Here is a 24,957-nt window from a genome sequence, read left to right on the forward strand (position 1 = left end):
ATTCTCGTTGCGATTTTCATTTCCGCATTGCGATTTTCATGTTGGATTTTCATTCGCGTTGCGATTGTATTTTCCGTGTTGCGATAGTCAAATGCATGCCTAATAGTGATAACAACTGATAACAAGAGTTGGTTAAGTCAAAATGGTTGGCCTGAGTCATTAATTCAACTGAAAATGTTAAAAGTTCACACAAATCCACATAATACAACGTTTGCATTTAAAAATCACCTAAGTTAACAGTCTCAAAAGGTGAAGCCAATCGTGATTGGATTTTAAAGATGATGCCTTTTGCTTGACACCATATGAGCTTTGGATTTTGATGAGGATCCATATTTTGGTAGAGGAAAAATGATTTTTGATGGCACTGGTGATCCACATGTCAACCTTGTATGACCACTTTCCTTGCACCGACTACATGTCGATCTCTTCTTCTCTCACCCTTAGACGGTATACGATCGTGACTTTTTGGTCGGCCAGGTAGCCTTCTGTCCATGGCTGGTGGCAAAACTGTTTGTAAGTCATCTGGTATGTCCCACTCAGAAGGATGTGGAATAGGGTAGACAATCTCGGCATAAGTCTGTCGATAAACTTCTGTAGTGTAGCAATCCATAGCGTATGCGCTTGAATCATCTTGGTTTAAATGAAGAGCAACTTTTATAACATGGCCACACGAATAACCAGTGTTGCCATTTCATACAACTACACGTCTTTGCATTTAGATCGACTAGCCCATTTAAGTTATTATCCAGTACTTGAAACAAGTGTTTGAACATGGTTCAACTCTCCATGACGTTGACTTCACAATACGTTTCGTTATCTTTTTTTCAGTCCATGGTGTAACACGATGTTCCAATGTTCCTGTAAATTTAAATAAACAATACTTAGTAAAATATATAAATATGATAAGTTACGAATTCAAGAAATAATACCTGCATGGTTTTTTTCTTGTAGTACCACTGTTGAATAGAGGCTCGAAAAAACTCCATTAACATAGTAATGGGTAATTTCCGGGAATGACGCTTAGAGCGTTGATTGATTCTGCACTATTAGACGTCATGAAACCATATCTTGCTCCAAGTTGATGTACCTTTGACCATCTTTCAAACCCGACATCTTCTAGTGTTGAGCACATTGAGGCAAAACACGTCTTAAACAATTTATATGCTTATTGAATCCACTTCCCGATAAGCTTTACAGCCTTCCAGTATGTCCATTTGTGCTTTTTTATACCAGCAGACCTTGATTTTAGATTTCATACAAATGACACACCACAACCATGAAAAGCATCTGGGAAACACCTTCTAACAGCGTTGTCAATTGAGTTTGCCCTATCGGATATGATTGTCAGATTGCTAGGACCTATGCAATCCCTAAGATGCCCCATAAACCATGCCATGAATCAGAGGTTTCAGATTGCCAACCCCGTAAGCTATTGGCAATATCCCATTGTTAGCATCCATGGCTACTGCTAATAAGTTTACTCCAAGGTATCGACCTTTCAAATGTGCTCTGTCAACTATAATAACTGGGCGCTGCAAGTAATAAACGAACGAATCTACAAAATAATATACACAAGAAATATAATCATTTAAATGTGAAATGCATGTAACTAACAAAAATGAGTCACAAAATTATATTGATTTACTAACCGTAGCACCAATGGCGATAAACAGCAACTCAAAGCGTCCATCTCTATCTGTTTTGATATGAGTTACCGACCCAGGATTTTTCAGCTTTAAATTGTGACAATAAGCCGGCAGTTGGGCAAACGATGCTTCTGGCGACCCCCTCAACAATTCCAAGGCATAACATTTGGCTCTCCAAGCTTGAGAAAATGATATACTAATCTTGAACCGAGCATTCATGTCAGTCATAATTTCATGTCCCCGATATACCCTGCCATTCAAAACATTAACTCAGCCAGAAAACCACCCAACACCTTTTTGTTTGCCTGTCTATGGTGAGGAAAACTTGGGTTCTTGAACATGTATGTTTATCAATAAAAGTCCTAACTTGAAACATTTTGCAATCTTTTATTCTCTTTGCAATCATACGCCACGTACAGTTTTTGTCAATCATACACCTTGTTTCGAAACGATCTTGCTTGATTTGTTAACTTTTAGTTGATAGCCATCTTCCACACATTTCGTATATAAAGCTATCTTCAAGTCTTCCTTTGTATCAAAACAATCATCTTTCTTGATACGAATAACTTTTGTGTAACAATCACTGCTTTCTTTATCAACTCTTCTTCCGGTATCTGAAGTAATTCGGCATATTCCAGTTATACGCCCGTGGCATTTTCTTTTCTTCGGGGACTTTTTCTTCTTCTTTTTCTTCAGGATTATGAATTACAGAATGGATGTTCAACATGTTCATTCACAGTCGTAACTTCCTCCTCATTATCATCAACATTACATTCTTCGGCAACGGCTGTTTCATCATCAAAATTCGGGTATTGACCAATATCAATATCATTACACGCATGGTGTTTCTTCTTCTTGAAACATCATCAAAATCCGTATTGACCAATATCAAAGTCCGGATATTGACCAAGACCAAATTTCGAATACTGACTAGTACTCACAATTTTTTCTGTTGGCTCATCATCGTCTAACTGGTCAATACGAAAACCGGAATTTGGTGCTGAAAGTTGATTGGGATTTGGATTAGAGAAAGGTTGTGGGTTTTGAGAAAACTTAGTTGATTACTACCCGCTACTGACCCAACAATACTACTTCTAGGTTCAACAACATACAATGTAACATCATCTTGTGAAACACTAATGTAAGCAATGAATCGTTCAACATCTTCATTGGTCGGTTAACAAATAAACTTTACCATTTCTCTGATAAGATAGCCTAAATCCACTTAGGGCTCTAAATTCAATTTATTTGAAACACGTAGCATTAGAGTTTCATAAGTTAACTTTTGTAAGACAATTTTAGTTGAAGATTCATGGGTAAAGGCATATTGTAAAACACCATGAACATTATCCCATGACCCTCCAAACACAATCTATCCCAAACATGATCAACATTAGATGATTTCATGGTTGTAAATTAATTTAAACAGACGAGCTGCGAAACTAAAACCTGTTGCCGGATTGGGAAGGATGTCGTTGGATATAGGAACGGATGTCGCCGGAGAGAGTGATAGATGGAGATGGAATGAGTTGCGATTTAGGGATTTAGTTTTATGATTTCAGTGTTATATACCCAAAATTTCAGTGTTGTGATTTACAGATTCTCGTTGCGATTTACGGATTATCGTTGATTACAGATTCTCGTTGCGATTTACGGATTATCGTTGCGATTTACGGATACGCGTTGCGATTTACGGATTATCGTTGCGATTTACGGATACGCGTTGCGATTTACGGATACGCATTGCGATTTACGGATACGCGTTGCGATTTACGGATACACGTTGCGGTTTACGGATACCGTTGCGATTTACGGATACGTTGCGATATACGCATTGCGATTTACCCATACGTTGCGATTTACGGATACACGTTGCGATTTACGGATACGCGTTGCGATTTATGTTTCGCGTTGCGATTTCATATTCGCGTTGCGATTATGGAAAATCGCAATGCGAATTTGTACTATCGCATCGCGATTTTCAAGAATCGCGTTGCGATTTTGGAAACTGATTTGCGATTCTGGGGATCGCGTTGCGATTTTTATTTCGCGTTGCGAATTTGTTGGTCATTTTGGCAAATCCAAAAAAAGTTGGTTAAAATCGTATATTATAACTTTTTTTTGGTCACTGAGGCGATTTTCTCTATTTAAAAAACCTTAAACGCATTTTTTAATTTATATTTTCAAAACTGAATAATAATTATAGATCAAGTGATAAAATATTTATTTATAAATTTTATTGAACATCACATAGTTTAGTTTTTAGTCTTTTTCTAAAAAAATATAAAAATATATAATAACTACCATAATAATATGAATTATAATATAAAAGAAAATTTGTTTTAATTAAATTAATTCATAATATTAACTCAATAATTTTTTATTAGTTAATTTTACTTTTAATTATATATACCTCAACTTATTTATTCCCAAAAAATATTTTTAAAATATAAAAAATTAATAAAATAGCATTTTATAATAAAGAATTATAAATAAACTTTTACATATAATATACAGATTTATTATAGACTTTGATTGATACATAATTAGCATGTAAATTCGGTAGGAGACCTAATTGACTGAATCTATACGATCTTAAATCAAATTCTATCCAAGATTAAATTCCAGATTTACGTTAAACCACAACAACTTTAATTTTAAATCTCACAGTATCAGCCAATAAGGACTGGGGCAAGCTTTACAAAGTGCAAAAAGGAGTCATAACTCACTAATTGAGTTGAATAATTCTTGTTTACTTCCTTTCTCACAAACGACGCGAGTTTTATCATTTATATTACCTGGTGATTTTGTCCTCAAAACGCCCGTCATCTCCATCGATTCCCCCAAAGCTACGCTTCCACGCCGTCGGTTATTTCTCCCCTCCAACCCTGAAATTTAGCCTTAGATTGCTTATATATATATATATATATATATAATTCAATCGACTTTATTGGTCGATTTCCTTGATTATCCCCTTTCTTCACTGAATTCGGTTCAGATCTGATTCCAAGATGGCGGCAACGAGACGGTTACGGGATCTCCAATCACAGCTGGGTAACAAAACTTGCGTCGATTGTAACCAAAAGAATCCTCAGTGGGCTTCGGTTTCCTACGGCGTTTTTCATGTGCTTAGAATGCTCCGGCAAACACCGCGGCTTAGGTGTTCACATCTCGTTCGTCCGATCCGTTACATGGATTCCTGGTCCGACATCCAGATCAAGAAGATGGAATCCGGTGGTAACGAGAAGCTCAACGCCTTTTTGTCACAATACGGTATTCCTAAAGAGACCGATATCGTTACCAAGTATAACACTAATGCTGCGAGTATCTACCGCGATCGTATCCAAGCCCTACCGAGGGCCGTGCCTGGAGGGATCCACCGTGAAGGAGACTCTCACGGTGGTGCTGGTTCTAATCGGAAGCCACCGTTGAGCGGTGGAGGTAGCCGGGGCGGAATGATGGAGGGTGGGATATTTGGGATAATGACGATTCCTTTAGATCTTCGAGCGACATGAGGAGGAATCAATCGGCTAGTGATTTTAGAGCAGGGAATTATCACGGTGGTGGAATGGGAGGTGCACCAGTGAAGTCGAGGTCGAGTGAGGATATGTATACGAGATCCCAATTGGAGGCTTCCGCGGCAAATAAGGAGAGTTTTTTTGCGAGAAAAATGGCGGAGAATGAATCGAGGCCTGAAGGGTTGCCCCCTTCGCAAGGAGGGAAGTATGTTGGGTTTGGATCGAGTCCTATGCCTACCCAGAGGAATAATATTCTCAAGGGATGTGCTCTCTGTTGTGTCTCAGGTTAAGAGAGTATTTCGTTCCTCTTTTCCCCTTATTTAGGGGTGAAATCTTTGTGGTGGTAATATCAGTTATTGATTAATTTGTGTATGGTGCAGGGATTGGGAGGCTATCTTTGGTAGCTGCAACTGCCGCTCAATCTGCAAATGTTGTCCAAGCAGGATCAAAGGAGTTTACCTCGAAGGTATTTTTGGGGAATTTCTGTTATGGTTTCTTCTTTGATTGTTTTGCAAGTTCATATTTATTGTTCAGTCTGCATTCTGATCTTTATTTAGACGCATTGGCATGTTTATCATTATTGATTTATAGATGATAATGTATTGTTTGAATTGCACTGTGGTGCGAGTCTGCGAACCTTCTTTACATAAATTCTTTGTGTACAAAGAACTTTCAGCTAATCATATTAATTTTTCTGCATTGGTTGATAAATCGTTTATCATTTATGATTTGTACTCAATTGCATGGTAAACTGTCAAAAAATTCTATACTTAGCTATTTGATGGTACTTGAAAATTTTTAAAATATATTCAAGGTAATGATTTTGAGGTGAGCAGGACGAGGAAATTAAGGGAGCATATTTATCTTCTAGGATAAATCCATCGACTTTAAAATATGCATATCAATCAATGGGTTAAAGTTGGCCAACTAATTTACTTCATTTTTTCTCTTATTTCTTTGCTAATGACCCAAACTGAAGAGAAATTAGTGTCACCCCATTTCACCAGCTTTTCATTTTATGAACTTTTTACTTTTCTGTGCGCTCTACTGCTCTTGTAAATATCAATTATTTGTTTAAGGTTTAGGTGCTCCTGTAACTTGTTGGTGTCCAATGTTCTTTATAATTTTAAACCATAAGACTGCTGTGATATGTGTGTGTGTGTGTGTGTGTGTAAGAGTTCTAGTGAACATACATGAGGTACTGATTTTGAGGTAATTCTCCTTTAGAAATAAAGCTAAGAAATTTGAATTCTTTGAATCAATTATCCTCTTGTTTTCTATTGTTCTAAACCCTAGTAATTTGCAACCATTTAATTCTTTTCTGCAGAGGAAACTGGTTTTGACTTGAGGATCTTCTTTGTGGCCTTTTAGAGTCTACATTACATTAAATCAAACTCACATGCCTGGGTTGATACCTTAGGGGAAAACATGCTGCTTTAGTTTTGGCATCTTGTTTTGGCTACAACGTTGACTCTATAGTTATTCTTTATGGGTTTTACCCTTGAATTGTGACTTTTAAGGATATGGGGGATGTGGAATTGCATACACAAGTTCATGATTTTTCCTCTTCCTTTTTGGCAGGTGAAGGAGGGTGGCTATGATGCCAGGTTAATGAAACCGTCAATGTTGTCACTGCAAACAAGTGAGATTGGCCAGAAGACGTGGGGCATCATGAAAGGGGTCATGGCAATAGCTTCACAGAAAGTTGAGGAGTACACAAAGATGGCATGAACTGGAAAACTGATAACTGGCAACAAAGTGATGGTGTGAAGAACGGATATTATAATGAGTTTAAAAACGAGAATAATGGATGGAATTCTACTTCTGGAGGACAATTCTCTTCTGCTGGCAATAATAGTTCTTATAACTCAAGTTCTTGGGAGACTGGGACATGAAAGCAACAGGAAGGAAGATAATACAAAAGTGACTGCCTCTCGCAGTAATGATGGTTGGGCTGGCTGGGATGATGCCAAGGATGATGAGATGACATTTCTATAATGGTGTTCATATGATAAATATCTGTCGGACAAAATGGAAAATCTGATTCCTCATGGACTGTGGAGGCTTCCTTTAAGGTTAATTACATATACATACTCATTCTAGATTTTGATAATGTTTTGCTGAGATTGTGATGTATAGCCAATGTCCAGGAATTCTATTACAGATATCAGAACTATTACTTACGGAAAGGTAACCAGTACACATTTTATTCCGGCATCATTATTGTGAATCAGATCATGTGTGGAAGGTGGGATGCTTTTGATGGAGTTGATATTTCTTCGGTAAGTGTCGTATTTGATAGAAGTTTAAATTTGTAAACTGTGGACAGAAAGGGCTATTTTTTCCTATAGAAAGAGGATTGCATGTACCTGTGACATTAAAAATCAATTGTTTTGGATCTATAGCTGCTGAACTGTAAGTTACTTTTGGTAGCGAGTTTGATCATTATCTTAGTAGTGACTTTGATCTTTTCGTTGAATTATTTAATGATGACCAGATTCTGATATAATTATATATGCACATATGCGATCCAAGCCAAGGTATATAAAAAACTAAGTTTAGTATTTGGTTTTAGATCTTCATTGGAAGTACATTGAACTATATTTTTGTAATATAACGCTTAATACATGTTAAACACGTTGAATTTACGTCATTTTGAATGTAATATATTCGGTCAGTATGGTAATATAGTTTTAAAATTTTAATGAGTTGCCTATACGATATTTTTTTCAATGTAAATGAGTGGCCTATACGATATAACAAGGGGTGTGCTTATTTAATACTTGATGGTTTAATTTCTTCTTGTTTCTACCATATGATAGGATAACCTTGTTAGTCATTTTAAATAAGATTTTACCTTTATTAATACCTGGATGTGACCCATATGTTGGTGAAAATAGACCAACAAATTAATCATATTGTCTATTGATTTATGAGAAAATTGATTTCTTTTTCTTATTTTGTTTTACACCGAGTTGGGTATTATTTGACCATAATATTATATAATTGTAGCACAAAAACTATTTTATAATACCATTTATTGTTTTATCTACCGTCACTTTACGGTGAGAAATTTATTACTTTGTATGCATATGAATTTATATTTTTTTACCTATATATACGTACCAAAAAAGCAAATTGAAAAATATCTCTTGTATGGTAGGAGCCAAGTCACTTTATTAGTTAAATGGATGGTTGTTGTTGTTTGAGGTATCGGGTTTAAGACCAACGATTGTAGCGTATTTAAGTATTTATTGTTAAATAATTAAAATATTTAGAATAAGTACTATCATTTATAATTACTCTAAATTAATAATAATAATAATAAAATCTCTCTTGTAAGGAATAGCGATGAGGATAATGATAAAAAGACAAAGGAAAACAACATCATTGTTTAAATATAATTTATTTTTATTTTGATATTAGTATTATCGTTTAATTTTATTTTAGCTATTTTAGAAAATGATGATGTATTTATTTCTAATTATATAATAATATATTTAATTTCTAATATTTATGCATTTTGTTTATTTTATTCAATGGTATTTTACCGATCAATTAATTTAATTCGGATCACATAGATTCATTATGAGAACGATTCATCCAAATCAATTATTCTATTATAACACTCAATCTTTGTATATTTATATGTCACGTAAATAACTTAATTCATATGTTCTCGATGAATTGATTTTTGAGTGTAACTAATAATTTATTTTGTGAAAGAAAAACATGTACCGGTGAATCGGTTTTGAATGTTGATCTTTTTTAAATTAACAATTTTTTTTTTTCATAAAAGAGCTCTTTGACCTAATAAAATATGAGGATTAAAAATATTGTAAAAGAAAAAATATAGACAAAAAGCCTATTTTATAAATGTTAAAGATATTGACATTATGCCAAAATAAAAAGATAAGGAACTTTATGTATATTGTTATCGTGATATATCATTATGTATAAAGGAAAGTTTAAAAATCTTGAAGAGTTAAAATTAAATCATAAATTTTGAAAAAAATAAGGTACAATTTTATTATACTAAACTTTTAATTATATAATTCTTGAGGATATTAAATTCAAATTCTATCATTTTTTTAGGAGAACAAAATAAAAGTTCACTATTACTCTAAACTTTGAAGAGAGTGACGTTGAAATTTCTTATTTTCCCTTGTTACATATGGTAAGATTTTTTTAATTTTTGATACTAGATTTAGTTATTGATCAATTTAATTAAATATCGTAAAAATATTTTTAAAATTTATTTTATTTTATTATAATACTAATATTTAAATTTTGGTTATTTAAAAGCAATATTATAATATAATAATTCAAATTATAAAACAAAAAAATATTATTAAATATCAAAATGAAATTATAAGCTAAGCATTACATTTTGTGTGTTTTTATTTGGAGTGACGAAATGATTGAATGCCAAGTTGGTGTATAAGGATGCATATCATTTCTGAATACTTGGTGTTCTATTTTGGGGTTTCGTTATAATTAACTTGTTGTTAAAATTATAGAAGTATTTACCTATACTGACTCAGGGTCTATAGCTCAGTGGTAGAGCATTTGACTGCAGATCAAGAGGTCACCGTTCGAACCGGTTGGGCCCTTATTAGCTATTTATTTTTCATGCTTATTACTTAACGAGGAACGTCGACCTACTTATATCAATAAACATTTCTACTTCTCTCTATCTTCAATTTTTCTTTATTAATCTAAACATGATTACAATATAATTTACGTTTAAAAGTCTATTTAAAAAAGCAGCTTGACATACAATGCACTCAAATGCAACCTTTCAAGATATCTAAAAACATTAATCATTTTTTTAATCAATAAAATAATTTTATGTTATATCTAAATAAAATTTAAAATTTTGAATAATTATATATATTTAAATAAAGATATACATTTAATTTTACATTAGATAAATATAATTAGATTAATATGCAGTTATATAAATATATGTAACAGATAATGTTATTTAGATTACTAGTTAATCTCGACTTACATTTAGATTTAAAACACCAATATACAAGAATTTCCCCTTCGTGCAAGGAATTCTAAAATTAACAAACTGCAAAAACGAGTGTTTTAAAGCGAGAAATTAATATAAGAATTCAACGAAAAAGTCAGAGAAGATTTTCATCAGATGAAAACCAGACTACATTCTAATAAAAGACACTGAAACTTGTACACCATAACACTAATAGCCAAACAAATGCAATCTGTTGCAAAAGATTTACAAAGGAACCAATCATAGCCTAATGTCAACCTAACCACCGAAACCATAAAGAGTCCTTCCCTGCCGTTTGAGAGCGTAGACAACATCCATGGCGGTGACCGTCTTACGCCTGGCGTGCTCCGTATAGGTAACGGCGTCACGAATGACGTTTTCCAGAAAGATCTTGAGGACGCCACGTGTCTCCTCGTAGATCAAGCCGCTGATTCTCTTCACGCCGCCTCTACGAGCCAATCTTCGAATCGCCGGCTTTGTTATACCTTGGATATTATCCCGGAGAACCTTCCGGTGCCGCTTAGCTCCGCCCTTGCCCAAGCCTTTGCCTCCCTTGCCACGGCCCGACATTTTGTTGATTCGAAGGGAATCTGAGAGAGGGGGAAAGTACGTTGAAAGAAAATAATAGCTTTAAAATAATGCAAAAGACGTGAAAAGGGTTTAAAAGGGTTGTCCGTGGGATGTGTTTTTCTCTCGGGGTTATCAAAGGGATGAGAAGGTAAGGTTAGCCGTCGGATTGTAACATAATCAACGGCTGAGACATGGATCCGTGGGGTTTGACTGTATTGGGTGGAGGCTGGAGACAGAGATGGAGTGAAAAGGAGCCCCGTGAGATTAAGTTGTTATCAATTGTTTTATGTATCGTTCGTGTCATGTGAATTTGTGCAGTTTTGAGCCGTCGATTAAGCGCTCATCTACTACTTCCAAGCGTTTTGGTTGACGACCTGTTACAAGGTGTAAAATTTCAAGGGTAAACTAGGCTGTGGTCATTAAAGTTTCAGTAAATTTTATTTACGAAATTAACTGATTTATTCTTCTCCTTTCTCATTATTGAAATGGATACTACAAAAATAATCACTCATGTTTGACTGAATTTTCATTTTTTTCCATTAAAGTTTTAAAAATAATAAATTAGTCACAAACGTTATCGATTTATAACAATTTGATCACTAACGTTATCAATTTATAACAAATTGATTACTGGACGTTAACAGTCGTTACTAGAGGTAACAAAATACTGATGTGACATGTTAAACTGGTGACCTAGCATTATTTTTTCACACATTTGACTTTCTAAAACTTTTTATTGGCAATTATAGAAAAAATTAATGAATTTTTTTTCTTCTTCTTCTCTCTCCTCTCCTCCCTACTAAAAACCAAGGGAGGTGCAACTCTTAAAGTTTCTTCTACAAATACTTGTTTGGGGAGTTATTTTCAGCAAAAGGGAAGGTGAAAAGTAATTTTTAAGTTATTAATATTATGCGCCCGCCACCAACTTATATTATAGTCAGTCTCTTTTCTCTCACACCCACCGTCGCAACCTATAAATCCTCTTATATGAAGACTCTTACAAATGCACCCCTAAAAAAGTTTTTATGTATAACTTGCAGATGCCCTCCAATAGTGATAACTTCAAAGGGAAAAAAAAGGAAAACATATTAAAATTAGTGATTATTTATGTGATTTACCCTACTAAAATCTTTATTTACCATCGTTTCATCATCTCCACTATCCTTTATACTTTTTAATATTATTATTTTTAACTTAACACTAATTTAATTGGTATTGAGAGGTGAAACAAAAAATTTATAATTTCTTAGAAATTAAAAATACATTTTAATGTTTTAAATATATATATCAAGGAATTCGAAAGAGATGTTACTGATTTTTTCTGCATCTGTTATGTGATAAAATGTTTCATTGTTTTTGTATCACTTATGGGATATATGATATATGAATTCGTTTTTCAACAATGGATTGGACCGAGTAAAAACTTAGTCCTTGTAAGCAAATTTGATTTTGGATCATTAAGAATGGCCTGGTGTCAATCCAAACTTCTGTAGTAGCTTGCTTACATTATTGAATACTTTTTACAAGTTTTGTTTGTTTTTGCGTAAGTACATACTACAATAAGATAAGCAAAATACGAGGATAAGAGGAAGCTATGGTATGAATGTCAAAGGCCATGAGAAGAGTGGTGGTATCACAAGACAATGGAAACCACAGTGCTAAATTTACAGATTTCGAGATTTTTTCCAGTTAATGGACATTGAATTTACATTCACATAATACAAATCGTTTGATAAAAAATTTTAAGACTCGCTGATTGTCTACAACGGCTGATGATGGTCAGTATATAGACATGGAGAGAGAATGAAAAAGAAGTGAAGGAAAAGAAAGGAGTTAAATTTTATCAACCCAAACAATGTCGTTTACATTGTTTATTCTCTTTAAACTTTATATACAAATAAATTCAAATTGATAACATTGTTAATTACTTCCATTAAAAAAAAGTAATTATAACTTTAAAAACAATCGTTACGATAGAGACATAAATTTTTATAGTCAACATTAAATGAACTTTCATGTGAACATGATTGTATAATATAAATTCCACACCATCATTTTACGGTCGCAGCTAACAACGTTATCGAATTGAACTCAATTCACTAATATCATTATAAAAACAGAATATTAAATTATGTTACATAAAATAGAGACATTAAATCTTATATTTTCAATAGTAGAAGGACTAGATCTAAATTAGCACCTTCTAGATATGCCATAGAAAACCATGTGGTCAAGAGTGTACTAGGAAAATAAAATCAAATTGGTAAATAGAAGTTGGAAAAACAATAAAACTTCCTAAAACCTTTATATATAATTGGGGGACCAAAGGGGCAATGGTAATTTGTGGCGCCATCTTATATTTTTCAAATAGTAGAAGGACTAGATCTAAAATTAGCACCTTCTAGATATGCCATAGAAAACATGTGGTCAAGAGTGTACTAGGAAAATAAATCAAATTGGTAAATAGAAGTTGGAAAAAACAATAAAACTTCCTAACCTTTTATATAATTGGGGGACCAAAGGGGCAATGGTAATTTGTGGCGCACCGGCACCCCAGAGCGTAACAAGGCACGCACCTCAAAAGAAGCATGTGGAACCCATGCCAAATATTAAAGCAAACTAATCGCCACGGAAACAGGCACAGCCCGAACCGGGGGATAAAATATTTTGGTCGGGACACTCTAATTGTTGTACACCAAACTTTTTCAGTTAAAAACATGATTACTATACAAGCTATCAATTTTGTTCCATTATGGTCATTCAATTTTTTTTTAAATCATGTCTAACGTTAAGTTTTAGTTTCATTTTAATTACTCATCGTTAAAAAATTAATATAACTATTAACATGATATTTTTATTTTTCAATGATGATGTGACATTACTTTATGGTAATACGTCAACATCACTGTTAAATTTTAATAGTGAGTGACCAAAATGAAGCTAAAATTAAACGTTATATATGATTTTAAAAAAATCAAGTGACCAAAATAAAACATAAGTGATAGTTGATACTAAACGTGCATTTTAATATCTTTATTATTTCGATGATGACATGATACTATTATCATGTCATCATTTTTATTCTGTTTTGCCCATTCGACCATTTTTAAAAAAAAAACATGTCTAACTATACATTTTAATTTCATTTTAATCATTTATAGTTAAAAAATTAATAAAACTGTTGACATGATATTTTTATTATTTCGATGATGACATGACATTATTTATGGTGACACGTTAGTATCAACACTAATTTTTAATAACAGGTGACCAAAAAATAATTGAGTGACCAAAATAAAATAAAAGTGATAGTTGAAAGTATAATCATAATTCCATAAAAACTTATCAAAGTTAAAAAAAATAAAAAAAAATGTAATTTTTTTAATTTAATGGCTGAAAAATTGACTGTTTATCAAAGTTTTCGGTCCCGCAGCATATACATGAACTTTTCATGTTTTGAAAATTTACTAACATAACATATGATCTCTTAATAAACATGCTAAATTGATAAAACTTCATGAAAAATATTAACAATAATATTTTTAAACTGGACAACTAGTAGGCTCTAATTTTTAACTTTCTAAAAATAAAAACTAATCATAGCTTATGATAAAGTAGACGACTAACATGACGTGATTATCTTTTTATTAATCCAACGAATTAAATCTCACCGAAATCTCTAAATGGATTTCCAGGCTTAAATTCATCAATTGTGGATTTAGTATTTAATGAACTTATCTAAATATATTACGGTTTGTTATTTTGATACTTGAGTGGGCATTTCAATGAGATAAGAATATAATGGTAGATTATACTTATAAATTCTAGCATATTTGTAATTAAAAAAATAAAAGATTTCATTATAAATTCATAGTTAAAACCAAAGATGAGATTAAGGGGAGAGGGTGATTCCTAAAATAAATTTTATATGTTCGTCATCTAACATAAAATCTTGTTTGTCTTAGTTAAAGCTCCCTAATAATATAAGCTGGTTTGGCATGTTCTCTCTTTCAAAGTGGCCAACTTTTTGCATGCAACTGCTAGAGGAGAGCCGCTAATACAGAGGAATCACTATATGACCAGCTTAAGAAAAAAAATACGAAAGCAAAAAAGCTTAAAGGTTAAGAAACATCGCCTTTTGTAAACCCTAGAAAAAAGAAAGAATGAGTCGAGTGAGAGAAGGAACAGTAATAACTTAATTATAAAATAAATTATTATTATTATACAAATATATTAGTATATATAAAGTAGCTAAGGTTCCTTTGATTTTGTTGCTTCTCTTCATTCCACATCTCATCTTCTTTGCTTTGCTTTCTTTTCTTTTGCTTTCTTTCTCTAACACTTTCTCTTTGTTTTATGTGATTCATTTCTCCCCCATTATTAGTTGCCTTTACAAAAGGAAAAGAAATTAATCAAGGAAACCATGGTTTTTACTTCAATCCCAGCTTATCTTGATCCACCCAACTGGCAGCAAGTAAGTGTTTCTTTTAAGTTTTTTGTGTTCTTTGAATTTATTCATTTTGAAGTCTTTGATGAAAAAGCAACAGATTTCAAAAGATAAATATTCCTGTTGTTGTTACTTTTGTTATATCTTGTTGAATATACCAAATATTTGATTTCCCCTTTTTTTACAGCATCCAAATCATCAAGCTAGTTCTGGTGGCAGTGCAAGCGTCCAACACCTTCCTCCTCCTCCACCTACAACCACATGGAGGAGGTGGAGTTGCGGGCTCGATCCGGCCAGGTTCTATGGCAGATCGAGCTCGTATGGCCAACATACCGATGCCGGAGGTAGCATTAAAGTGCCCAAGATGTGAATCAACCAATACAAAGTTTTGCTACTTCAACAACTACAGCCTTACACAGCCTCGTCACTTCTGCAAAGCTTGTAGAAGGTACTGGACCCGAGGGGGTTCCCTAAGGAATGTTCCGGTGGGAGGCGGATGCCGTAGGAACAAAAGAAATAAAGGGAGTCAATCGAAATCTCCAGTGAGCGGAGACCGTCAAACTGCTTCCGGTTCCTCAAACACTACCATTTCATCAAACAGTTGTGGAAGAACTGATATTTTAGGCCTTGGAGTTGGACCTCAGACTTCTCCACTTAGGTTCATGACTCCCTTACATCATCTTAATGAATTTGGTGGCAGTGCTGCTGATATTGGGTTGAATTACGGTTCGATTTCGGCTCCACTCGGGGGAACAAACGATCACTTAAGTTTTCAAATAGGAAGTTCTTTAAGTGGAGCCGGTGGGGCTGGCGGCAGCGGTGGTGGTGGTGGTGCTGGTACTTCACTTTTGACCATGAGTGGTTTGGACCAGTGGCGGCTACAACAACAGCCGCAGCCGCAGTTTCCCTTCTTTGGGGGCTTGGAACCTTCGTACCAATTTGAAAGTGGAGGTGTTGAAGCATCGGGATACGGTGTTGGTCATCAGGTTCGACCTAAGATACCAAGCTCATCAATGGCAAGCCAAATGGTTTCAGTTAAAATGGAAGAAAATAATAATAGTCGGCCATTTTTGAGGATTCAAGGAAATGATCAATACTGGGGTGGAACTCAATGGACGGGTCTTTCGAGTTTCAACTCATCATCCACTAGCAATCCTTTGTAGATTTGGGGTTTTCTCTTTTACTCTCTCTCTCTCTCCCTCTCTTGTTTAAAGAACTGGGTGTTGAAGCTTCTTTTGCTTTTGTTCATGTTAGCTTCGGTTAAAGAAAAAAATTAACTGTGATGGAAGACAAAGTAACTTACTTTCCAACTCCATGTCGAATCTATGGACTAAAACCCTAGAATTGTTTAAGATTTTTCTTTATTTATTTATTAGGATTACTAGATTTCAAGGTATGAGTTTGTTTTCAATAGTGAGTGTACCAGTTTATAGAGCTTGCATTTACCGATGATGATTGATGATAGATATATATGATCTGCTTTTAAGCCCAATGATCAGATTAACAATTCAGTGTTTTCTGATGATCTTGCCAAGGTAACAGCAATTCAATGTAACATTGTCATATATATAATGGTCGCCTCACCGTATTTTGATAAAAATAATAATAAGATTTAGTCTTTTTACTTCAAATAATTAAAATAATAATCTTTATTGATTTGAAAATTTCAAGTCTAATTGTTAGTACTTAGTATTTTGGGTCAGAATTTATTATTTATCATATATATGACTGGGCTCGTAAGTATTTCCCTTCTGAAGTTAGTACGATTGTATCGGTGTGTCAATGATGAATTTTGACATAAAATACTAAAAGTGTGATTGTGAAGGATTGAAATATTTTTTTTAAAATAAAATTATAAGATTTACTTTTAAAGTATTAAAAATAAATTTTAAACTTCGTTTAAGTAAAGATGTTTATCACTAAGGATGGACCAAGAGACCTGGTAGGGTAATCGACTCCTTAAAAATTTTAAATTATCATAAATTTAAATATTTTATTTATATTTTTATTGATAATTTATTCTTTCCTTAAAATTTTGTAATCTTACTTTTTAACATAAAATTTTACGTATGTCCCTATTTATCACGTATATTGTTCTTATACAATTGAGTTATTAGCGATCTTATTAAGTTTAATCTTAACCTATAGGAAGCATGTAGAACAATTGTAAGACTCATTCGTTTTGCATGATTATAAACCTTCTTTAATTTCTTCGTTTGACTGTTGTTCATACCTCTTAAAACTTTCATTTTATTATCCTCAAGTTAAAGGCTCGATGTAATGACTCAAAATTATGCCTTTAGTTAATCATACATCTAAACCATGTCCAAAGTTCCATTTCGTCCTTTTTCATAACAATTATTGAACAATAGAATTATGAGAGAAAACAATTAAGACTTGTTTATGTATTTGACAATCCACATTATAATTTATAGTTTTCCACTTAATTTGAGCTATGGTCTAAAGAGTTAGCCATGTTTGAGGATTGAACAACATTTTTACGAATGTTTACAATGTGTTTGATGTTGCATTCTACTTGTAATATTGTCCAAATCAGATCGAACTACACGACCATCTATATTTTAGTGCATAAATGGTCGACAATCCACATCATGTTTCTAAAGAAAGAAAATAAACATCAACTCTTTCCCCCCTCGTTTAAGATTGTGGCATTCATACATTGCAACGGGGAATTTTTATTTGATAATAACATCAAAATAATTTATTTTCCAAAAAAAATGGTACGTATGTTTTATGATTAAAAAAAAAGAAGAAGAGAGAGGATGACATGATCAGAAATTGAGCCATAATCCTTAAAGTACTAACAAGAAGACTCAATCACTGGTCCTTATGTTATTGATGATTGCTGCCATTATTGCATGGTGAGGCACGCAATAAATAGGAAATATTGTATAAATCTATTTATGTAATGATAATATATGTGAAAAGAAAAAGCTCTCATATTAAATCGGCGACAATTAGGTGAGACATGAGACAGCTACCAATGATTTGTTCATAATTTGAGATTGTACATGTTTCTATTAAGATGTTAGAACTTAGAAACGAGGAGTGAAATGGAATCATAATTGTCAGAATAAAACCAATATCAACTCGTTATAAATAGATAGTTACTAAGGTAAGGACAAAACTCTCAAAACACTCCAAAATCCCACTCAAATTTATATAACTAAAAATTATCTTAAATATACGAATAATAACTACATTGAACATAGTGGTATTACGATAGATACCTTAAAAGAACAACGAAACCTAAAATTTATCATTAAATAAAGAAAAATATAAATTAAACAAGCCCTGATAATAATAAGTTAATAACCACAACGCAAAAAGATTACGAAAAGCAACAGTATGGTCAAATTGTCAAAGGGAGGTTTAGTAAAGCATGGCCCGCGGATACTGGCATTAGGACAAGAGAATAGAATGTCTGACCCATTCCAAAGTTTGACGCGCGTAGGCGCGTGTGAATTCACGGCTCACTAGGAGACAAAGTACTGGTTTGTCGGCATGTGGAGCTGACTGTTGAGTCTGGTCTCCGTGATTGAATCTTTCAATGCACGCGCTTCCTGGCAAGTTTTCTTTTTCCTTCTTCCATTACTCATTTATTTTTGTTGAAAAAATATATAATTTCAATTTCTTAATTTGGCAACATATATATTTTTCCTATTACTGCAAAACCATACTACTGCAAAACCATATGCTTTTGTCATACATTGGCTCTCTTCACGGGCACAATAAACATGGCATTTTGAATTAATATAATTGTCTTATTGACAACTAAATTTGAGTTTGAGACATAATATATTGTTTGAAGATAAATTGTTCATCTTAAACTATTGTTCATCTTTCTAATGGTTCCATTGAATTGGTCAGTAAATATGGGTTATTGTTTGCAGAAAGCTGGACAAAATATCCAGCAAAATGGAACTAAAGGTATAGATTAGTGAAAACATAAAAGGTACCAAAATCATCTTGAAAGCCAAACTTATGATGAAAAGCAAAAAATTATTGTCAAATAAATCATGGTTTTGGTCCAATTAAAAAATAAACTAATCTGTATTGTTTCATAGAGAAGTCCAACCATCATCTTCCTAATCACAAATATCAATGACGACATGGTTAATGATAATACGTTTGTAATTATAATTAAGCTTAGCTTTTATTTAATGAATCACCGATCAAAAAATAAAAGAAGTTATAATTATTATGATACTTAGTTTTGATAAAAGCCACGTCAATTTGCAAATCAAAGTTATTATACTTAGTTTTGGTATAATGTGATCTCACTATTTTAATGTTATGAAATAGTTCAAACCTTTAATACTGTTTAAAAAATCGGTTAACATGTTGACATATATATATTTAAAAAAAAAATCTAAATAATGAAGTTAAAGTTAAACCGTTTAAACAAAAAAATGATAATCTTTACAATTTTAAATATCTATCACATAAATACTACACATGGTTTTTGAGCCATTACTATATATATACAAGTTGAATAGCGTCACGTTGAAAGGAAGGAATCTGAGAGCGTTGCTTTTGCAAGACCAAAGGCTGCTTACCAACAACGAATAAAGCAATTCTACACCGTCAAAGCTAAACCCTTTCTCTTTCTCCTTCGCAAACAAAACAATACTGTAACAAATGTTGTAGTTTGCTCGGTTGGTCATCATCATTTCGGTATCTTAGCAGTCAAGAGGATAAATGGAGATTTACGACCAACAGTTAAATTAACGTTAACCCACTGTAATAAAATGACAAAAAAAAGGAAAAAAGGAAGAAGAATGTAACAAACCCCATGGGAAGGCTCGGAAAACCAAGGCAAATGAAATCTAAAGCCAGCTCTCCATGCTTTATGGGGCACGGAATTGTGTGCAATACAACTACAGTTTTGCAGCTTTTACTTTTTCTAACGTTTTGTTTATTTCGTTGCTACATCTCATTCTCTAACAATATATGCCCCAACTCCCCGTCTCTCTAGTTTTAATCCTTTTTTTATTGAAGTGATGAAAAGAATATATATAAAGATAAAAACGCATGTGTCATTGTCCATTAACTTCATGATAAGGAGGAGATCTTAAAATTTTTATGATCTCAGGTTCAAACAATAGTGGAGTTAGATGGAATAATTTGAGGATTTAGTTTAAATTTATTATGATAAATTGTTCAGAGTATTCTATTTGGAAAGTACAAATTCAGTTAGGTTTAATGCATTATGAGTGTTTTTCACTTCGATTCGTCGGAAATATTTTCAAGAAAAATAAGGAATTAAGAAAAGAAACTGAAAAATATAACCAAGCATTGCTTAATATTTTTTTACAAATAAAATCATTTGCTTATCTAGAAAAAGGAATATTAATTATATCTTTGCTGCTGTATCTATCATTGAAATAGGTATTCTTTTGCCTAGAAGGAGCTTTGGTTATCTTCGTGGCATAATCCCATCCTTTTGCCCTTAATGTTTGTCTATTTCTGTAACGTGCCTTTAATCTGTGCTCATGATTGTACTTTGTGTGTCTATGCTGTGTTTATACGTCTTTCGTGTTTATTCGAGTACCTTTATAAGTACCCATTAATAATACAATGTCCTAAACTAGATTTGAGTAATAAAAATGTGTTTGCAATATGAATTTGGTATCATAAATATACTTTGCTATTGATTAAAAGTCAAATAACAATTACATCAAGCTTTTCATTCAAAACTAATTAATTTAAAAATAATTGAAACGATAAGAATACAATGAACACAAAACAATAACATGACAACGTTTAAAGAGGAAAATCAACTAGGGCTGTCTTCATTTGATGTCAAATATTATTCCCATATATCAATATTTTATGTGGCTGCCTTTGGCCTATTGAATTATAAACCAATCAAATTAGGTGATAGATTTCCTTTTAGGTTAAATAGCATCCTAAGATGTACTTTTAAGCTGTCCAAAGACCAGCACCACCATGCATGGACTTGACCCCAACATCCTCATGTCTTAATTTTTTTCTCTCTAAAATACCACTTTGATTAGATGCTAAATCTAGGTGGCATCCCGTGCATGATTAAATTCCATATGGCTACCCAACAATAGTGTTTTTTTTATTAAAAAGAAAAGATGATTATTAGGGCTTTAATTAGTTCTTAAGAAATCATGTAAATGACATTATATATATTTTTCTCTGGGGTTTGGCTGCAAGGTCATCACTCGCTATTGGCACGTGTATTAATATTAAAATTATCATATGGGTTTATTTAAATTTATCAAGTTACTTATCAATGAAGATTTAGAGAATGTGGAATGTCTTACCAACTTAGGTGCATGATCCTTATGATTAGACTTTTATCAGAAATCAAGCTTAATATTCAATTTTCCACGTTGCATTAAGCATAGTTCTTTTACATAATTTTCCCCGTATATCTGCCCTTTAAAGAGGAAAAGGAAAAAAAAATAGAACGTGAGCAGTTGTGACATTTCTTATAAATTTTTGAATAAAAGATTATTCACAAATATTGTTAAAATTATTAGATATGTCCACTATGGGTGCAAATGAAAATAAAACATGATTAAAAATATTTTTAAGAAATCTTTCATAAAGTGTACAATAACTTTGTTGAATACGGATGCTACAGATTTCAGGATGTGGAATTTGCCTGTAAGATGTTGGGTATCCCCTTAGTGACGAGGAAACTCTCTGAAAAGGATTGTTCGACTTTAATGGACAAGATTAAGGGTAAGTTGGGCCATTAGTCTAAGAAGAGCCTTAGTTATGGTGGCGATTGTAGTTGATTAAAGCTGTCCTCCACAACAATTTCAATTACCGGAGTAGGCAATTAGTCTTGCTAAAGCTGTCATTCAGAAAGTTAAACATCTTTGCATGTGATTCTTCCGGAAGGGAGTGAGAGCGTGGCCAATGAGCTCATGTTAGCTGGAATCATATTTGCTTGGTTAAGTCTGAAGGGGGGGGGGGGGGCTAGGTTTGAAGAGTTTTGGATGTTGAAACACGACTTATTGTTTGCTTTTTGTGAATAATATCTTGACGAACGAATGATCTCTTTGGGTGACTTGGATCAAAGAGTATGTGTTGAGAGCGCTGATTTTAAGTTTGCATAGTGCAAATCCAACTTCAGTTGGATCTTGAGGAAGCTAATGAAGTTGAGAGATGAGATTGAGAATTTTTTGCGAGGAGTGCTAACGGTCTTTGGTTAGCAGTGCCTGGATTTGGGATAAAGTAAGAGAGAAACATAATCGTCTAGATGACCATTCGATAGATGCCTACTAAGAGGCTCGAGAGGTTTTAAGATGGATACTGATGAGATTTGCATATTATGTGGGGATGGTAGTGAGTCTGGAAATAATTTATTCTCTGACTCTTATTCTTGCTGTGTTTTGGGGTAGTATCTTTCAGGTTTGCAATATGGAGCATATGACCGTATGCTGGGGAGGATTTTTGCTTTGGGCTGGGGAGAACTTGAGGGGAAAATCTCTCACGGTTTGTATCCTTAAGATTGCTTGGTCTGGATTTTTGTATAGCATTTGGGAGGAGCGCAATAGGTTGTTTAAGGGGAGTTCCCGAACTATGGATAATATGTTAATTGTATAAAGGATATAGTTGGTAGAATCTCATGCATGTACAGATCAAAATGATAGTGTGAATAGGAATTGTGTGTTAATCCTTTAACTTGGTGGTCTCCCTCTGCTTGTATTTGTTGTGGCAGTTGCTACTAGTTTGTATAATAGAATATAACCGACTTATAAAAAAAATCCTTTGTCGAATACGAGTAGTTTTATTTAAGAAGCTATGGAAGTTACATATTGATGATAAATCATTATTTTACTAATTCTGTTTTAATTTGATTAATATTTTTAACGAAAATTATTTTCGATATAAGGGTTTGAGAATAATGAAAAGTTATAGTATAAAAAACACATTTTAAGTAAATTACATAAGTATCTCCGGTTGAATTTTACTTTATTTTGTTTAGTTTTATTTGTTGAGTTTTTATTGAAGTGATACTTGATTAATTTATGATTCAACTCAGTCATAAATTAATTGATAGTATAAATAGAAAACTGAAAAAAAAAACAATTTAAACATACAAACACATCAAAATTCGGGGGCTATAGCACTATGTCTGTGTCGGTTAATTATATATTAATAACTTAAAAGCAAATGGTATTTTTCAAAAGAAAAGATGATAAAAAGACATGTATTTTTAATTACAACACTACAATATATATGCATACACTTTTAATATTTTAATGGCGAAGTGGGCTGTCTTGTTGTTCATGCAGTACAGATTTTTCTGTTGATCGCATAACATATTTTATTGTTTCTTGAAACATGACCTACAGAACCATTCCTCCATCTTTTCCATTTATTACACTGTGTTCATCTTTTCTATTATTTAAATTATTATTTTTATTTCTTTTACTTCTTATAAAAACAGAGCCCACGTACCAAATTGGTGGGGTAGCAAAGATTTCTAGTCTGACCCATCATTATCATGAGTCCATGGAACAAAGTAATTAAGACTATCATTATTAAATTAATTTAATTAAAATATAATTCATAGATTAAGAAGAATTAATGAGGAAGCAATTATAGCATAATACCTAATCAATTTGTTGAGATGCAATAACCAATACTCGGTTTTGTGTTATTTGATTAATTTAAAAATTAATATTTTATTTAAGTTATAATTTTATATTATATGTTATTAGGATGATGCCAAGGAACATGAGTTTTTATATCAATTTTTTTAATTTTTTATACTTTAGAAAAATATGAAATTAATTTTCCTTTAGATTATCATATATATTTAAAAATTTAATCACTGAGAAAGTTAGGAGGGCTCATTTAGTTCCAGAAAATATTTTCTATTTTCTATTTTTATTTTCTGTTTTGTTTTCAGAAAATAATTTTCATTTTTAATTTTATGAAAATTAGAAAACATGTTTGGTTAATAAATGAAAACTTGAACCCAAAAATAAAATAGTAAAAATATATTTGGTATCTAATTTTTAAAAACAGAAATGAAAATAGTTATTAAAAATTAAATTAAAATATAATTATTAAAAAAATTCATTACATTAATTAGCACGTGAATATGCAAATATAAAACAATAAAAGGATAAGAAAATTTCATAACACACAATTTATTTAGTTTATAATAAGAATATAATGTTATTGTATATTAGACATCAATTAAATTTTAAAGTTACAAAATAATATTTTTTGGATAATTTTAATTTTTATTACCCAAGATGCAGAATTCTGCTACAAAAAATATCCCACAAGAATTCTGCTACACAATAATATTGTTACAAGCAAGAGCACACAAATTATTGTTTCACAATAATTTATTTAGGTTTTAATTAATTGAATGTTTTAAACAAATTATCAAAATGATATTAGTAATTTATATGAAGAAGAATACTCATTTAATAATTAGAAATGCATGAAAAGGAAGACAAATATGAAATCTCTTCCCACCTCAATTGAACCAAACCGGACCATGAGTTGGGTAGCCCATTTAATTTGGATCAGACTAATCTAAATTTTTAATTAAATAATAAAATTTATTTTAATTAATTATGAAATATAAAAATATGCAGGGGCGGACCCAGGGTTGCACACAAAAAAATTCCATGAGAACTTAATTGAAATATAGAACCAGATTGTATTTAGAGAACTAGGGTTGCAAAATGAACTAGGGGTTGCCCCTTTGTCAGGACAAAACTTTAG

General features: G+C 32.5%; 1 protein-coding gene, 1 non-coding gene and 2 pseudogenes across 2 annotated transcripts; 3 read left to right on the forward strand and 1 right to left on the reverse strand.

The window, feature by feature from the left end:
- Positions 1 to 4,360: 4,360 nt before the first annotated feature.
- Positions 4,361 to 7,606, forward strand: LOC120113672 (annotated as a pseudogene).
- Positions 7,607 to 9,707: 2,101 nt separating this feature from the next.
- TRNAC-GCA lies at positions 9,708 to 9,777 on the forward strand. The gene has a single exon. It is a non-coding gene; the product is annotated as a tRNA-Cys (tRNA).
- A 650-nt stretch (positions 9,778 to 10,427) lies between these two features.
- On the reverse strand, positions 10,428 to 10,796 carry LOC120113808 (histone H4). Its single transcript, XM_039134859.1, has one exon. The coding sequence runs from the start codon at positions 10,752 to 10,754 to the stop codon at positions 10,443 to 10,445; it is 312 nt and encodes a 103-aa protein (XP_038990790.1). The 5' UTR covers positions 10,755 to 10,796; the 3' UTR covers positions 10,428 to 10,442.
- A 4,242-nt stretch (positions 10,797 to 15,038) lies between these two features.
- On the forward strand, positions 15,039 to 16,657 carry LOC120113807 (annotated as a pseudogene).
- Positions 16,658 to 24,957: the final 8,300 nt, after the last annotated feature.

Source organism: Hibiscus syriacus, unplaced genomic scaffold (assembly GCF_006381635.1).
Source record: "Hibiscus syriacus cultivar Baekdansim isolate YM2019G1 unplaced genomic scaffold, ASM638163v2 tig00110213_pilon, whole genome shotgun sequence".
NCBI classification, from domain to species: domain Eukaryota; kingdom Viridiplantae; phylum Streptophyta; class Magnoliopsida; order Malvales; family Malvaceae; genus Hibiscus; species Hibiscus syriacus.

What these genes read in the sequence shown, in the direction of transcription:
- LOC120113808 (XM_039134859.1), bottom strand. Translation starts at nt 10,754, where the DNA reads ATGTCGGGCCGTGGCAAGGGAGGCAAAGGCTTGGGCAAGGGCGGAGCT.